We start from the raw sequence: 19,287 nt of genomic DNA on the forward strand, positions 1-19,287 counted from the left end.
TAGGCGGTTGTTCCGCCATCTCAGTATTTGTTCAGTACAGCCAGACGGCTGGTTCTGTCATCCTTTCAGTCCTCTGAATCTGTGCTTTGCCCAAGAGGACTCCCCTCGCAGGGGTTGAGACTTACCCTATGTGGGGTATTTGCTTGCTAGTGGGTAGCTGCCTTAGCTTTGGTACGCTCCTATGGAGTCTTCCTCACAGACATCCTTCTGTGGGTCAGGCTGTCCTCTTTTTCTGCGATCCTAACGTTAGCATCGCTCTATTACACTTTCGGTTACAGTTGGCTCCAGTTGTCTGTAGTACTTCTAAGGCTCGATATAGGTTCCTTAGCATGCAGCCTCTGCCTTCACGGGGTCTATTTTCAGCATTGCAGTAATCCTCGTGTCCATAATGGCTGCTCTTCTTTTGCTGGCCGCTGTCTCTTGGGGCCCTTGTTCTGTTCAGTTCAGGTGCAGTTCTTTCACAACTGACGCCCTGTCATCGTTTTGCACCAGGGAAAAGCTGCTGTGCGGCATGCTTATTAGTGTTGGCGCGAACCTGGAGTGCACCTTGGTATCATTGCTATCATAGGGTGTTTGTGTTGTTGCTTCTATGGTCAGCCCTTACTGGACTGGTCTTTCAAGGTAGCTGCTTTGCCATGTACATCTCTGCTGTACATTGCCTTATGCCCTCGTTTTCTGGGTGCTTACCCAGCTGGAGTTTTTCCATATTCCCTGCTGCTGCTGCACAGGTGTTTCCCAAACTTCTGCTTTGGGTTCATACTGTAACATTCTCAAGGGGAGTGTTCTCTTCAGGATACTCGCTTCTTGAGTCCCTGTACCATTATGTTAGTCCTGACTGTTTCCACTATTGTGTGTGGCTCCATCTCCTCATCTGTCTTGCGGGGTATCTGCTTCCACATAACTGTTGGCACTTTTCGCGTGCCCTGGTCTTTTATTAGCTTATGCTTAATTTTTGAGCATTTTTCTTCTTTCTATTTATCTGCCGTGTGCTCTTACACAGCAGAATCGTGCAGGCAACGTCCTTCATGCGCTGTCCGTGGTCCCTGACCTGGTCTGCTCGTACTACGAGCTCTTATGTGGCTGTCCAGTTTGCCTGGTGCCACTTTTTCTTGGTTACCTTCTTGCTATTGCGTCTCTCGCATCTAGGCTGCTCACGCTACCCAACAAGAGGGTCTTTCCTATACTTCGTGTGGTTCTAGCACCCACACGGTATGCTTATGTATGTTCCGGTCTTCCACTTGACTATCGTTCTTACTGTAGTTCTGTTTTGGGCGCCTCTGCTGGTTGCCATCAGCCCTTTCATATGTCTTGTCACAGACCGACTATGTACTGGTGTGTCTTCTATTTCTAGTACCACCGGCACTTTCTGGCCACGTATTTTAGCTGGTGCAGGTTTCAACAGTGCTTCTTCCACTGTTTTGCATACTGGACTGGTATGCGTGGACTCTTGTCATGTCAGTTGCCCTCTCTCTCAGGGTTTTATTTGCGGTCAGCACGCCGCATCCTGCGGATACATCAGACCCTAGGTTCAGTTCCACTTCTTTCCGAAGTCATGACCTTTCCTTTTCACACCGACATAACTAGTATATGTTTTTTTCTCTCTCCCGGTATGCGTCCGGGATTTTCATGCTGTTCTTGGACGGCTTGTGGTGCCTTTGCCTCCCAATGTTTTCCGCTCTTTTCTGAACTTCATGGTCTGGTGAGGCTGCGCAGGCTTGCGGTTCCCACCGTGTTTCGTCACCTTGTTGACGGCTATGTTCCCTCGGGAAATTGATGAGATTCAGTCGCAGACCCACCTCCTTTATGGGTATGGGTTTGGTATCTATTCTAAGTTAAGGAATCTGCTGCTCTCTATCAGATGAACGAGTTACTTACCTACGGTAACAATGTATCTGGTAGAGAAACTGTCTAGCCGCAGATTCCTTAACGCCCGCCCGTTCTGCGAGGGACCTTTTCAGGTTGGGCTTTCTATACCCGCCTCCCTCTGGGTGGCTTGACCCTTCTGACATTTTCACTTCATTCAGACACCGAATGCTGCATTCTGTTTTCATTGCTCTACTCCGCCAATTCTCAGGATTTTGCGGTATGCTTGTATGCTTGTATGTCATATGTCCTTTCCAACCCTGTGCCTGGATTGTGCGGTGTGGGATCTATTAATGTTGACCCCCCCCCCAGCTCTTCCCTCCTCCGTCACCTTAGGGTCTCTTACCACCCCTGCGACCTATTGGTTCAAGTCTATTGGCTCTGCCACATTCTATAGGTTTCTTATTGGGGTTAGGAAGTCTCTTTCTGGTGACGCCTTGTGGTGAATTGTCCTTGCTCCTATGTTCCGCACCTGTTGTCCTTCACAGTTATACATTATAGTTGCGGACTTTGTCGACTGCCATGCTGTTTTTTCACATCTTCATCTACCTCCACAAGGGGTTTGGCCTTCACTTTTGTGGGGTTGCTTCTGCACTGTCCTTTATGGTTCTATTTTTCATCCTTCAACTTTTCCCTTTTGCATCATTTTTACACACATATTCTCAGTTTTTGGTGGTGGCTCCACGTTGTGGCGCAGAAAAGTTTCTCCGACGAAAACTGACGTCCGCACGCCAGGAGTGGGATATTTGGCTCCGCTGACGTCACGTCCGTGGATGACGTCAGGGCGGAGCCGTGCGGCGCCGCCCTAGGTGCACGGAGGTGCTGCTGAGGAAAGTTTTCGGGGTCCAGTCTGACGCCTGGGGATTTTTCTAAGTAAAGGATTCTGTGGCTAGACTGTGTCTCTACCAGATACATCGTTACCGAAGGTAAGTAACTCGTTCGTCAGAGCACTTTTACATGGCAACCCTTCAACAGGTACTCCCACTTTTACAGAAGGGAGATTTTATTTCAATTCTAGACTTTAAAACACACATATTTTCATGAAAACTTTGGGTGCTAAATGAGATTATGGCGCTCTTGAAGGAATACACTGAAATATCAAGATTTGTCACTATCAAAAAGATCCGGGTGCTTGCAATGCAATAGGGGAAGAAAACACCCCACTTCGTAATCAGCAGATTAGGCACAATTAACATTAAACAGAGTACGAACAGATAAGAATTCTGTGCATGTTCTTATCACCTAGGATAGGTGTAAATAGCACAGGGATGTTTCTTGGGTCTTAAAGGGCACTACAATTAAAAAATTGTTTAGTATGATAAGGTGCGGATTGTAAAAAACGCATTTTGTATTACTTCCAGCCCTGATGAAGCCGGAAGGTTATCAGTAACCTCGGCGAAACGCGTTGGCATGGTATTGGAGTTGGAATCAAAAAAAATAAAAGAAGAAATTCCCAAGAGCCTTTTGGACTGTTTGATATTTTGAAGTGCTAAAAGAATTAAAAAGAGACTTTATCTGATGTGATAAGCGGAGTGCTGCAATACTCTGTTTAACACATATTTTCATGTTCCAATTCATCCAGCTCATTGCAGATACCTCAGATTTGTGATAGTAGGCATATATTACCAATTCAAAGTACTCCCATCGGAGTGACTACTGCTCACAGAGTATTTACCAAATGCCTGGCAGTAGTTGCAACTCATCTCAGAAGACAACATATTCACATATTCCCCTACCTAGACGACAAGCTCATCAAAGCCAGCACTTACCAAAAACACAATCAGACCACAATAGACCTATGGTCATTGCACAGAAATCTCAACTGCATCCTTCACAGATGCAATCTTACCTGGGGGCCACTCCCGACACTATCAAAACTCTAGCCTCTCTCAATGTAGTCAGAATTCACAATGTTCAGTCTATCATACTACAGTTTCTATCCAACCAAACATTACCAGCCAGAGTGTTCATGCAACTGCTAGGAATGATTGTACTCTGTGCAAGACTCCACATGCGTCCTTTACAAGAGTGCTTAGCAAGTAGGTGTAATCAGTCGCAGGGTCAATTAATCAATCTAGTGTTGGTAAAAGGCCAGACACATCATTCTCTGCAGTGAAGGACGGCCTTACATCGACCCTATTCCATAGATCGTGCTCTGACAGGTTGGGGTGACCATCTCAAAAATTACACAGTACAAGGCCTGTGGAGCAACAAAAATAAAAGCCTCTACATCAACTAACTAGAGCTTCTAGCAGTGTTTCTAGCGCTCAAAGCTTTTTAAACTCAGCTGCTAGGCAAAGCTGTCCTAGTCCGGCCAGACAACATGACAGCAATGTACTATGTACAAAAACAGGGGGGAGGAGGGGACACACACTCTCCAACTGTCACTCCTCTCTAAAGCCGTTTGGAACTGGGCACTCCATCACAGGGTTTATATTCTGGCAGAACACCTTCCAGGGGTAAACAATCAGATTGCCAACCTCCTCAGCAGAAAGAGGCAGCAAACTCACAAATGGAACTTCATCCCCAAGTTCTCCGTCCATACTTCCAACAATGGGGATTTCCAGAAATAGACTTGTTCTCCACAGTCGTCAGTGCAAAATGCCCCAACTTCAGCTCCAGGTTCCTGCATTCGCTCTCAAAGGGCAATGACCTATGGATGAACTGGTCAGGGACATTTGCCTACGCTTTTCCGCCTCTCCCACTCATTCCGTGTCTGGTTCTGAAGCTCAGGCAAACATCCTTCACACTAATTCTAGTAGCTCCCAAATGGACCCGTCAACCATGGTACACCACCCTGTTGGAGCTGTCATTTAGTTCCACATCAAAAGCTGCATCTCACCTCCAGACTCTTTACGCAGAACCATGGAGAAATCAGACATCCAAATCCCAAAGAACTAAACTTAGCGATTTGGCTCCTGAAGTCATAGAGCTTGGTTATTTAAATCTACCACCAGACTGTATGACTATTCTAAAAGAAGCAAGAAAGCCTACTACCTGAGCCTGTTATGCAGCAAAGTGAAAAAGATTTGTTGTCTACTGTAATAACAACCAAATCAATCCTCTCGATGCTTCTATACAAAATAGTATCTGTTACCTGTTGCACTTACAGCAAACTGGACTGGCTTATACATCTATTTGTTTGCACCTTGCAGCGGTAGCTGCGTATTTGCAGAACAGGCAGCATTTATCACTATCACCTTCATGGAAGGCTTGAAAAGGGTAATACCACAAGAATTCCCCCTGTGCCAGTATGGATTCTTAACATTGTCCTTACAAGGCTTATGGGTCCACCTTTTGAACCATTACACAATTGCCCTTTGCAGTTCCTTTCATGGAAAATTGCTTTCCTCATCGCAATCACTTCATTAAGGAGAGTTTGTGAGCTAATTGCATTAGCCATGGAAGAGACCTTCTTTCAGCTCTACAAAGTTAGGTTAGTTCTTCGTGCCAACCTTAAATTCCTTCCCAAAGTGGGTTCTGCTTTTCAAATAAACCAATCAGTTGAGTTACCTGTGTTTTTTGTCAACCTGATTCTGTAGCAGAACAGGCTCTTCCCTTGCTTGATGTCAAAAGAGCTTTATTGTACTACATACAAAGGACCAAAGATTTTAGCAAAACAGAACAACTGTTTGATGCATTTGCTCCACCTTACAAAGGCAAGCCCATCTCTAAATCTGGTATTACAGGATGGATTGTGAAATACATTCAAACATGTTATTCAAAAGCTAAAAGCTTTATACATACCCCCTAAAGCTCATTCCACTCTCAAAATAGGGGCTATTATGGGCTTTTTAAGTAACATTCCTCTAGCCGACATATGTAATGGTCTACACCACACACGTACCAAACACTATTGTGTAGATGTGTTAGCATGCCAACATGCTAATGTAGGCCAAGCAGTACTTAAAACACTGTTTCAAACAACTGCAATATATACAGGTTAGCCACTGCTTTGTGAGTATACTGCTTTGTGGTCTATGCAAAGCATGCGTCTCTGCAGCACACATGCCTTGAACGATTGTTACTTAGCCAGTAAGCATCTGTTCCTGGCATTTAGAGCTGTAGATTCACATGCACCCACCCACCTTCCCGGGCACCTATAGTTTTTGAAGTTCTTGATTATACATTCAAACGCATGGACATCTCTATACTATACTTACTTAATCTATTCTCACCCTCTTGGAGGAAAACAATCTAACATTGGAGTCGATGCCCATGCGTATTATCACCGAAAGGAGGAGTTATCTAACCTCGTGCCTAGGAAAGACTTCTTCGAAGAAAAACAACTTGCAAACATCCGGACCCAACACTTTATGGCAGGAATCTACAGCGCTACATGCCAAGAGCAGATGCTTACTGGATAAGTAACATAATCCTTAAAAGATGGTTTTTATAGAAACTTGCTACAAAAACATGATTTTAAACATACTTTTTAATAGTCCTGTAGATAGTAGTGTGTGTAGTGGAATGTATAGAATGAATTGTTTTGATATAATTTTTGAATGTGCTTGTGGCCCTTGATTCTCTGCTGTTGTTTTCCGATTTCTCAGCATTGCAAAGTTTCCCAAAAACTAAAAAAAAGTATTGTCATAAAGAAAATAAACAATATTTGGGGTACTACGGTGGCTCTGACAAAAGCATTTGTGCTGATTGTGTGACAGCTACACATAAGACCGGATGCAGAGTCACAGCACCCTGGTGCCTTCGTCTGTAAAGAGCACTCCATTTCTAGAAATCCCATGCATGTCAAAATGTAGTTTGTTATAGATTGAGCCACTGTTATGGTCTCTGAGGAATTCAGAAACCATTTTATTACCCTGTTCCCTGGCTTTGTCAATCTGTGGACAGAATTGATTAGACCACTTCCACTTTTGCTTTTGACGTATGTTAGAGTACACCAAGACAGTGTGAGAGGAAAACATCATATCAGTAAAGGTATCCTTCATTAGGATTTCCAGTCCTACCTAAGTCAATGTGCCTAGGTCATTGCCACCACAGTGCACAATCATGAGGTCATGGGCTGGTAAATGCTCAACGCTTTGAACAAAAGGCATCAATTGATGAGACTTTAATCCTCTCTGCCAAATCCAAGTAATGTCCTCATTAGCCCAACCCAAGTCCCTGTCAATGCTTCTCTTTCTTGCAGGCTCGCCAGCCCAATAGACATAGTGGTGTCCCACAATCCATACTCTAAGCTTTTTGAAATGAAGCAGCAGACAGGAGAAGGCTGCAGCTTAATGAGTCAGTTGGTACAATGAAAGGCAGTTAAAATAAACAAGACATATAAAATAAAACTTATAAAATATGCTAATTTCTCAATTAACACAATTATCAATTAAAAAATGAATAATACCGGAATAAGTATCAATAAATTCATTCTTGATTAACTTTCCACCCTGTGACCCTAAAAAAACGCTAAAACCGACACCTAAAATATATATTAAAAATTATTATAATTATACAATTATTTACCAATTATACAATAATAAAAAAAACTAATTAATTATAATTATTCAACTTCCCACCTTTTACCCCACCAAACCACACTGGGAATATAATTTAAAATGTATCTTAATTACACAATTTGCATAATTTAATTATCAATTAAATAATTGATATTCAAAATTAATTAATTACTTATAATTAATTTACTTCCCCCTGTACCCCTACAAACCGCACCTAAAACATGATTAAAAACATTAATTACACAGTTTACATACTATCAATTAAATAATTAATTGTTGCTTCCCACCCTGTACACCTATAAACCCTACAACCTGTACCTTAAACATAATTAAAGCATAATAATTACACAATTTATGTAATTATCAATTAAATAGTCAAGATTAATTATAATAAATGTTCCTCCCATCATGTACCCCTACAAATCCCACATACCGCACCTAAGACGCAACTTAAAAAAATACATTAATTACACAATTTACATAATTGTCAATGAAACTATAATTTAAAATGATTAATTTACTATAAATAATTTACTTATCACCCTGTACCCTTACACACCCACAACCTGCTGCAACACTAAAAATTACAATAAACAAAAGTTAAAACTACGAATTCACAAAATATATTAAAAATTAACAATAATTATACAAACACTTTATAACATACATTTAAAACAAATACTAAAATACATAAATATAATCACAAAATATTAACAGTATTTTTGTAAACTATATTAACTCCTTAGATATTTTTAATATCAATATTAACATAGATATTTTCGTAAACAATATTAACAGATATTTTTGACATGGATCTTACCTAATAAAATCTATGATGTCAACAATATTCCTGTATCATGATGTTTGTGGATCGCTATTTCGAATACAGAGATAGTATGAGACCTCTGACTTAAAGTTACAGATTGGATTCCTCTGCATTGTACAACATTAGCAAACTGAATCACGCTCAATAGCTTATTGTCGAGCATCGGTTCTTATTTTAGGTTCTGCAGCGTCTACTCAGGGTGTCCGAGTCAATTCAAAAATGCAATTATTAGCAGATTAATAAAAATATATATTCTTACAAATGCTAAATTGAACATTTTAAAGTGCTTTGTAAATGTGCAGGAATGAAAAATTGAAGGCTAACAAGTAAGTTGGCATTCTTATCTTGATTTGAGGAAGAACAGCCAACAGAAATCAGCATGGACGATTAGTGGCCTACATGAAAAGCACTTATGTTTTACGTCAAAAAGAGACCATGCGTTAGGAGCAAAAAGTATTCTAACATATTGCTACATAATAAAAATATATTTTGAAAAGCTCCAATCTTTCCATAAAAAAAACTAAATAACGTATTTCATTATGTGTGTATTTGTTAGATTTCTATTGATTTATGTAATGTTTTGAGGTCCAAAAAATAGGAATTATTTACGTGGGGTCCACAGCTTATTGTAGTGATTCATTAGGATTCTACAAAAGGCAAAAAGTTAAGAGCTGTTGTATTAGAGCTTCTTTTGGAATAGTCGACAATGTAGAGTGCCTTGCCAAGTAGGGATTTGTCTGATACCTGTTAACCTCTTTATTCTTCTTTAGGCAAACATCGGCACAGTTCTTGACAGAATGGAGTTTCCAAGTTGGAATAATTTCTGCGAGTTCTTTGATCAATGGTGCGAGGAAAGGAAAGAACTGTACTGCATTAACACAGCACAACTTTTAAAGAAAGGGGCAGTGAATGACCTAGCATCAAACTTAAAATACAGATATGTGCAGCTAGTGTGCAAGCCATCTTCTGGCTCCCAACTTGGGAGATCTTCACCGGGGTAAGAGCATTGCTGCGCCTGTAGACAAATATTTACAGCCCTATGGTGCATTGCGCTACCCCTGCTGTCTTCGTTTATGGATGTTTTTTGAGTATTTGATTGTCCTACTTGATTCATAGCTCCATTTGTTTTCTCGGTTTTATAAATGCAAAATCAACCTAGAGGTATTGGATCGCTTTACATGATATTGCTGTGTGTGTGTGGTCAAAAAATGCATTTCCCATAGCAAACTTTAGGCACGGCTATAGCTTGAACTGCTGAACGGAATTACACCAAATTTGGCATAAAGGTAGCGCTTCGTTATTATTTAGCCCCTGGGTGGGCCACGTCCCGGGGGTAATGTTTATATTGTAATGGGGGGAGGGGGGCCCAACCCCAGGAACTCCCTCCCCCGGGGCTTGTGTTGTAAATGGGTGGGGGTGCTCAAAGGCCCCCCAAGCCCCGGGGACTGCCCCCCCCCTTGGGTTTTCAAAAATATTTGCGGGGCGCATGTCCTCCCGCAGCCCCAGGGACCACCAGCCCCTGGGCTTTAAAAAAAAAAAAAAAACTACTTGTGTGGGGGGAGGGCTCAAAACCGTCCTCCACACGCCCTGGGGACCGCCACCTCCCCGGGGCACTAACTATGTAAATTTGGGGGTCCGTTACGGACCCCTGAGCCCCGGGAACCACCACCTCCCTGGGGCTTCGCTAATGTTGGGGGGGGCCCCCGTCCTGGAGCCCTTGATGGCCCTGGGGACCGAATCCCCCAAGGCCGGCTCCTACAGTGTCCCGGGGTGCCCACCCCCGGGACACTGCTGTTTGCTGCGCGGCTCCCGCCCTGTCATAGCAAACTCTGGTTTGGGTTGCTATGGTACCTTCAGTAAGAGCCACAGAGTTGTGTTGCAGAGAGGTGTAATAAGGGGTGTGGCCACTGAACACCTCTCTGCAACGCAGCTCCCTGGCGCATACTCGCTCTACTCTCCCGAGCCGAGTGGTCGCTCCCCAGTGTCTTGACGACACCTGGTATCGTTGTGCAGCGCCTCATTGTCATTTCCTGCATTCTGCCTTGATTAGCGCTTTTGTGCTCTGTCATCACTTTCATTGCCGCTTTTGCTCTGTTTTGTTTGTAACTGCCTGTGTAACTTTGGCTGTGCTTGCGCGTTATCCACCAGCACTCCGCTGCCATTTTGTTTATTGTTGTGGTCGGAGGATACCCGCCCCGCCTCCCAGCTGAGCCGCCCTCCCACATAGTATTTCCAGCGCTCCGCTCCCTCGCATCGTTGTGACTCGCTCTACTCTCCCGAGCCGAGTGGTCGCTCCCCAGTGTCTTGACGACACCTGGTATCGTTGTGCAGCGCCTCATTGTCATTTCCTGCATTCTGCCTTGATTAGCGCTTTTGTGCTCTGTCATCACTTTCATTGCCGCTTTTGCTCTGTTTTGTTTGTAACTGCCTGTGTAACTTTGGCTGTGCTTGCGTGTTATCCACCAGCGCTCCGCTGCCATTTTGTTTATTGTTGTGGTCGGAGGATACCCGCCCCGCCTCCCAGCTGAGCCGCCCTCCCACATAGTATTTCCAGTGCTCCGCTCCCTCGCATCGTTGTGACTCGCTCTACTCTCCCGAGCCGAGTGGTCGCTCCCCAGTGTCTTGACGACACCTGGTATCGTTGTGCAGCGCCTCATTGTCATTTCCTGCATTCTGCCTTGATTAGCGCTTTTGTGCTCTGTCATCACTTTCATTGCCGCTTTTGCTCTGTTTTGTTTGTAACTGCCTGTGTAACTTTGGCTGTGCTTGCGCGTTATCCACCAGCGCTCCGCTGCCATTTTGTTTATTGTTGTGGTCGGAGGATACCCGCCCCGTCTCCCAGCTGAGCCGCCCTCCCACATAGTATTTCCAGCGCTCCGCTCCCTCGCATCGTTGTGACTCGCTCTACTCTCCCGAGCCGAGTGGTCGCTCCCCAGTGTCTTGACGACACCTGGTATCGTTGTGCAGCGCCTCATTGTCATTTCCTGCATTCTGCCTTGATTAGCGCTTTTGTGCTCTGTCATCACTTTCATTGCCGCTTTTGCTCTGTTTTGTTTGTAACTGCCTGTGTAACTTTGGCTGTGCTTGCGCGTTATCCACCAGCGCTCCGCTGCCATTTTGTTTATTGTTGTGGTCGGAGGATACCCGCCCCGCCTCCCAGCTGAGCCGCCCTCGCCCCTCCCCCTCCACCATCCATATATGACAGCAGTTCCCGCGCGCAGCGTTCACGCGCAGCAACCGCGCCCAACCCGCGCCAAAGGTAAGCCCGTCTACGCCCGTCCGCGCCTGGACCGCGCCCAGCGCCAGTCCCCCTGCCCCTCGCGCTGCCCAGCCCTCCCGCATTACCTACGATGCCGCCACCCTCCTAGCCCTTAACCTAGGTCGCGCCCCCAACTGCGTCCAAGCCGCTCCTGGATACACCCATGGACCTTTCTCTTGCTACTCCTGCAAATTCATCGGCACCGACAACATCTCCACTACGACCACCCCACAGATTCCCGACCCCAACCACCTACAATGCATCCTGCTCAACACCCGATCGGTCCACAGGCACGCAATTGACCTATGGAATCTACTAGACACCATCTCTCCAGACGTCGCCTTCCTAACAGAAACATGGATGAACGCTTCCTCCGCCCCAGACATCACCATTGCCATCCCCGAAGATTATAAGATCACACGCAAGGACCGTACCGGCCACACAGGAGGTGGAATCGCCATCGTCCATAAAAAATCCATTCGCATCTCAACCAGCTCTGACGCCAACCTCGCCAACTCCGAACACCTTCACTTCCAGATCCACATCGACCCCAAGACCACACTCAGAGGCACCCTCCTCTACAGACCACCAGGACCCCGCGCAAAATACAGTGAAGACATCACGGACTTCATCACTCCACACGCGCTCCCCTCCAAAGACTACATCCTTCTGGGAGACCTCAACTTTCACCTTGAAAAGATCAACGACCGCAACACCACCACCCTCTTGGACAACCTCGCCAACCTCGGACTTAAACAACTGGTCACTACCCCCACCCACATCGCAGGCCACACACTCGACCCAATCTTCACCTCCAGCAATCATGTCTCTTTCAGCCACACTACGGATCTCCTCTGGACTGACCACAGCTGCGTTCACTTCACCTACAACAAGCCAAAACCCATCAACCACCCCCAACCAACTCTGCAAAGAAACTGGAACAAAATCACCATCGACCAGATCTCCTCATCGCTCCTTCTAAACACCCCAGCCCACTCTTCTAACCCAGACCAAGCCGCCGCCAACTTCACCCTATGGTTATCCAACACCGCCGACACCTTAGCACCACTGAAAAAACGTCAAAGCAAACCTGGCAGCAAGAAGGCCTCATGGTTCAACGATGATCTTAAGAAGTCCAAGAAACTCTGCCGCTCCCTTGAAAAGGCCTGGAAAAAAGACCCAACCACTAGCACCAAGGACGCCTTCAAAAACGCCACCCGCACACACCACCAACTAATCCGAAAGGCCAAGAAAACAGCATTCAAGGATCGACTTGACAACAACGCCCACAACAGCAAGGAACTTTTCAACATCGTCAAGGAATTTACTAATCCCTCGGCCAACTCCAACGACATCACCCCCTCTCAAGCACTCTGCGACTCCCTAGCCTCATTCTTCCACAACAAAATTGCAGACATCCACAACAGCTTCGACAACCAACCCGGAGACCAACCCACCCAACCATATGTTGAACATTCTCCCCCCTTGAACACCCTTAACGACTGGAACCCAATCTCCACTGAGGACACCATCCGCCTGATGAACTCCATCCACTCAGGATCCCCCACAGACCCATGTCCTTGCCACATCTTCAACAAAGCAAATTCCGTCATAGCACCGCACCTCCGAGACGTCATCAACTGCTCCTTCAACTCCGCCACCTTCCCGGAAAGCTGGAAACACGCTGAACTCACCGCCCTTCTGAAAAAACCCACAGCGGACCCCACCGAACTCAAAAATTACCGCCCCATTTCGCTCCTTCCATTCCCGGCTAAAGTAATCGAGAAAGCTGTCAACAACCAGCTCGCCGCTTTCCTCGAAGCCAACAAATCCCTCGACTCCTCACAATCTGGCTTCCGAGCAAAGCACAGCACTGAGACCGCCCTCATCGCAGCAACAGACGACATTCGAACTCTACTGGACAATGGAGACACAGTCGCCCTCATCCTCCTCGACCTCTCCGCAGCCTTCGACACAGTCTGCCACAGCACCCTTTTACAACGCCTCAGAAACATCGGAATCCAAGGAAAAGCACTTGAATGGATCACCTCGTTCCTCACCGGAAGAACCCAGAGAGTCCGCCTTCCACCATTCAAGTCCGAGGCCACGGAAGTCAACTGTGGCGTACCCCAAGGGTCCTCACTCAGTCCCACCCTCTTCAACGTATACATGAGCCCCCTCGCGGCCATCGCCCGCCAACACAACCTCAACATCATCTCTTACGCGGATGACACTCAACTAATCCTCTCTCTCACCAATGACCCCAGCACCGCCAAAACTAACCTACACGAAGGAATGAAAGAAGTTGCCGAATGGATGAAACACAGCCGTCTGAAACTGAACTCAGATAAAACAGAAGTCCTCATCTTAGGTACATCCCCCTCTGCATGGGACGACTCTTGGTGGCCGGAAGCCCTCGGAAAAGCACCCATCCCGACAGACCACGCACGGAACCTAGGCGTTATCCTGGATTCTTCACTCTCAATGAACAGACAAGTCAGCGCGGTATCCTCATCCTGCTTCAACATTCTTCGCATGCTCAAAAAAACATTTCGCTGGATCCCCACCGAAACAAGAAAAACAGTCACCCACGCTCTGGTCACGAGCCGTCTGGACTACGGAAACACCCTCTACGCAGGTACTACCGCTAAACTCCAGAAGAAACTCCAACGAATCCAAAACGCCTCAGCCAGGATCATATTAGACATCCCACGCAACGAACACATCTCTGGTCACCTGAAAGACCTCCACTGGCTACCCGTCAATAAGAGGATCACCTTCAGACTGCTAACCCACGCACACAAATCACTCTACGACATCGGACCAGAATGCCTCAACTCACGACTGTCCTTCTACACCCCCTCCCGACAACTACGTTCTTCCAGCCAAGCCCTCGCCACTGTACCTCGCATCAACAAGACCACCATGGGAGGCAGATCCTTCTCATACCTGGCTGCTAAAACATGGAACTCACTCCCCACTTACCTTCGCCTTACCCAGAACCACCTAGCATTCAGAAAACAACTTAAAACGTGGATATTTGACAAGTAATCCTCCTCCCCTCCCTAAGCGCCTTGAGACCCTCTGGGTATGTAGTGCGCTATATAAATTCTTTGACTTGACTTGACATACTGGAGGTACCTGCGGGCTAGTTGGCCCACAGGGACCCTCAGGATTGAAGAGGAATTAATTCCCCAACTTAAAACACGCCACAGGGTGTGTTTGCACACATGTCACCTCAGTCCCCGCCCCCTTCCTTCACCACTGTGCAAACGCGCCCCCTTGGGAGTTATAAGTTGGGGAATAAATTCCTCTTGAATACTGAGGGTCCCCGGGGGCCAACTAGACCACCAGATACCTCCAGGGAACTGCGTTCCAGTGAGGTGTTCAGAGGCCCTGCCCCTTTATACACCTCTCTGCAACGCAGCTCTGTGGCTCTTACTGGAGGTACCTAGTGAGCTAGTTGGACTCCAGGGACCCTCAGGACTCAAGGGGACTTAATCCCCCAATTTAAAACGCACCAGGGGTTGCGTTTTAACAGTGTTGCAGGGAGGAGGCGGGGCCTGAGTTGACGTGTGCAAAACGCAGCCTGTGGCGCGTTTTGAAGTTGGGGAATTAATTCCTCTTCAATCCTGAGGGTCCCTTGGGGCCAACTAGCCCACCACTTACCTCCAGTAAGCGCCACTGCTCTGTGTTGCAGAGAGATGACCCAGGCCATGCCCCTTTTTACACCACTCTGCAATGCAGCTTTGTGGCGCTCACTGGAGGTAAGTGGTGGGCTATTTGGCCCCCAGGGACCCTCAGGACTCAAGGGGACTTAATCCCCCAATTTAAAACGCACCAGGGGGTGCGTTTGTGCAGTGGTGCAGGGAGGGGGCGAGGTCTGAGGTGACGTGTGCAAACACGCCCTGTGGCACATTTTACGTTGGGGAATTAAGTCCCCTTCAATCCTGAGGGCCCCTGGGGGCCAACTAGGCCAGCAGGAACCTCCAGTAAGCACCACAGGCCTGTGTTGCAGAGAGGTAGTCCAGGCCATGCCCCTTTTTACACCTCTGTGCAATGCAGCTCTGTGGCACTTACTGGAGGTACCTAGTGGGCTAGTTGGACCCCAGGGACCCTCAGGATTCAAGGGGACTTAATCTCCCAAATTAAAACGGCCACAGGGCGTGTTTGTACACGTCACCACTGTGCAAACGCGCCCCATGGCTCGTTTTAAGAGGTAGTTTCAATCCCCTTGCCCTATTACGTACTAGGGCCTTACAGAGGATGTCATGCTAATCACAGGGGTACCCCTACGCATATGTTCCCTAGTGTATGTAGGTGTTTTCACTGTATTCTAAGTGTCTTTTAGCATAGCACTGGCTCTAGGCCTGGTTAGTCAGAGTCCGTTACCACCAGTACCCGTCTGAAAAAGTTGTGGGTACAGGATGATTTTGCAACAATGCCTTTTTCTGCTACTCTGTTAGTTCTTTCTGCACATGTCTTGCCTCTTCCTGCACTTTTCTTTGTGGACTTCTATAGCCTCTTTCTGCATTTCTTTTGCTTCTTTCTGTGCGTTTTTTCTTCTTTCTTCACATGTGCAACCTCTGTAGGCATAGTTAGAAACTAGCATTTAAAAAAGATAGGTTTCAGGTACGTTATAGTTAGAAATTAGCATTTAAAAAACTTTAGAAATTGACTCAAAAAACCATAGGTTTTAGGGAAAGTTATAGTTAGTTGGACATTTCACTCCTACCAAACCATAGAAATTCCCCTGTTACAGTTAGTTCAGCTAACTATAACTTGCGCCCCCGCAATGCATTGCTGATGATCTCACATATTACATCACTCATGACATGGTCAGTGACAACACTGATGACCACTGATGACATCATCCATGTGATAAATTGATGCATCTTCTCACACCCTAATATAATCTTCGATACACCCAGTCTAAATTACAGAATGCCATTCTCAAAACCATACACACTCCAACAGCAATAACTACATACACACTCACTGATTCTTAGGTTTACACACGCATCCATTCACTCACCCGTACAGTCACTCATACCTATGGTCACTAAGTACAGGACTATCATATGCACTCATACAGCTATATAGACACTCACACACCACCACTCATTCATAGAAGTACTCACACACCTAGTCAGTCAAGCAAAACATTACTCACACTCCCATTGACTCACCTATAAAGTTATACACACACCAGCTCACTTACTCATACAAATACTGGCACATTCTTATACAATCACTGATGCAAGCACACACTCATCAATACAGCCACTCTCAGAATCACACACTCTCACTTATAGCCATTTAAATACTCCAACACACATATATACTGCCTTTCACATATGTAGTCACTCGCACATGTTCCACTGAGATATAATTCGCTCACTAACACACCCATACACACACTCACCCACCCATACAGTCCATCACAGACTCTTGAAATCATTCACACAGTGAATCACCCACTCACACATCTATGCACAGAGTCACACACACCCCACCCTCACCAACACTAAGGCACCCATACAGATACTTCAGACAACCAATCAATAACTCATATAGACACTCATGTAGTTATTCACAAACCCATGCAGCCGCTTACACAACAACAGACAGACGCATACAGACATTCACACAGTTTAGTCACTAACCCATGCATTCAGTAAGATGTGTTTAATCACTCACTTATAGAGTCAGTCACGCACCTACTAAATCATCCATTCAGACACTTACACTCCCTCTCTTTCTTCAATATGCCTTTCCCTATATATATTAAACATATTTAAACAGAAACACACAGTCACTGGATGATGTCATCGGTGATGTCATTTGAGATGTCATCAGTGATGTCACTGACCATGTCATGAGCGATGTAATATGTTACGTCATCAGCAGTGCATAGCAGGGCCAGAGTTAGTTAGCTGAACTAACTGTAACAGGGGAAATTCTATGGTTTTGTACGAGTGAAATGTCCAACTAACTATAACTTTTCCTAAAACCTATGGTTTTTCAGTGAGTTTCTAAGGTGTTTTAAATGCTAATTTCTAACTATAACGTGCCTGAAACCTATGTTTTTGTGAAAAAAAGTATATATATATATATATATATATATATATATATATATATATATATATATATATATATATATATATATATATATATATATATATATATATATATATATATATGAATATGTAGTACATTTTAAGGATTTATATATACAATATGTTATGCCGATAAAAAAAAGTAATCTCATAATCAACCTCTGGGTATTGCACTTAATAGCATTCCTTTCCTCTGTTTTGCAATTGTTGTCATTATGTTATTCATGCAGGACACCCACATCCCGGCCTTTACACAGGTCACAAGTGCTTCCAATCCTCCTACCTCCAGGATCTCCAATCCTTTCTATGCTGCTGTGCAAACCCAAATATAACTATTCAGATTGCTGCCTTGGCCATAATAACGCAGCAGTGTAAATCTTTGTTGTGAGTTTCAGTAAATTTTGCTGTTTGTTTATCTTTCCCTGAATGTGTTCTTTTTGTCTTTGTATATCCTCTGAAGCAGTACCTCATCATCCTGTCCAGCAGCCATCACTTTGAGGGCATCAAAGGAAAAAAAGTGCCTGGTTGTCATCCAGTCTCGAACAGACCATGACCACAACACAAATGCTGTGGAATTTGACCAGAAATTTAACCAGCTTGACTTAGCCAGTAATCCTGGCCTCTCAACCCAGATAAGTAGACTCTGTTGCACGTTCCTTACACCAAACAATGTCCAAGAACTGCTTGCTAGCAACCGAGTCCCGAATCCAGCTCTGTGTGAGTGTTTGGTGGAACTGGGGTCTCTCTTCTCCTTGGATTCTGGAGCCAAAGTGAAAATGACCTTCCTGCCAGACTTTACGTTGGAGAGCATCTTTCTGATGACATCACACACCATGAACTTGCTGAAGAGCTTCCCTACCGTCCTGTTCCTGGGGCACTCTCTGGCCATTAATGAGTCGTTTGACCTTTACACCGTGCTGTGTGAAGATGCTGTTGGCAGAGGACGAGAATGTGCTTACTTCCTTACTCGGCGGAAGTGTCGGACCCCTATCCGGTTCATGTTGGTGTGGCTGCTCCGGGGTGTGCCTGAGATTCAGGCACTGATAGAGGGGCTCATCCTACAGGTAAATTTAAAAGAGCTTGATCTAATCCGGGACCTGATGCCCTCCTGCTGTGTACGTATGAGCCAGACTCATGCCCTTGGCGCCTTGTACCGCAGGGCGAGCCTGGAGGAGCCCACCATACAGGAAAAACTTAAAAAGCTAGTCTACAGTGTGGTACATGCCCGCACACCAGCCATATACCGCTCCTGCTTCAGACAGCTAGAGGCCACTTCTCCGCCTGCCTTCCTACACTACTTTATCCAGGCCTGGCATGGCCGCAAGGAGGACTGGGTAGAGAGCTGGGGACATAAGATGCGTGATGGACACTTCCTTGAGTTTGCAGCTTGGGAGCCTTGTGAGCTGCGCTCAACTGGGAGCTTTCCCTGCGCGCTTTCTTCATGCATCAGTACTCTTGTGACTGTAACGACACTCCAGAGTGCAGAGGACAACAGCTGGTTGACGACTGCAAAGCAGGCTGCCACTAATCGCCAATTCTGCATTCAAGAGGTAAATACTTGAATCCGAGAGTAGTAACATTTATGTTGGATTGTTGCACAATTCCATCACATACTTTTCACACCTACTAGTTGGTCCACGTTCATGCATTTGAGTTATAATTCAGGAAGGGTCGTAGAATAACATAAACATTTTGTAATATTAGAAGCGTGGTCCCTCTGGAGGATCAAGAAAACCGTGTCAGAGACAGTAT

At 45.7% G+C, this 19,287-nt stretch overlaps 1 protein-coding gene across 2 annotated transcripts in view; it reads left to right on the forward strand.

The window, feature by feature from the left end:
* The window catches only part of LOC147701861 (uncharacterized), a 750,024-nt gene that overhangs the window by 556,315 nt on the left and 174,422 nt on the right, over positions 1–19,287 (forward strand). For both annotated transcript variants that reach the window (XM_086930494.1, XM_086930495.1), the window contains exons 18-19: positions 8,928–9,154; positions 17,996–19,085. In XM_086930494.1, the coding sequence (XP_086786620.1) occupies positions 8,928–9,154; positions 17,996–19,085 (1,317 nt within the window). The remainder of the gene's footprint in view (positions 1–8,927; positions 9,155–17,995; positions 19,086–19,287) is intronic.

Source organism: Lissotriton vulgaris, chromosome 7, assembly GCF_964263255.1.
Source record: "Lissotriton vulgaris chromosome 7, aLisVul1.2, whole genome shotgun sequence".
Classification (NCBI taxonomy): domain Eukaryota; kingdom Metazoa; phylum Chordata; class Amphibia; order Caudata; family Salamandridae; genus Lissotriton; species Lissotriton vulgaris.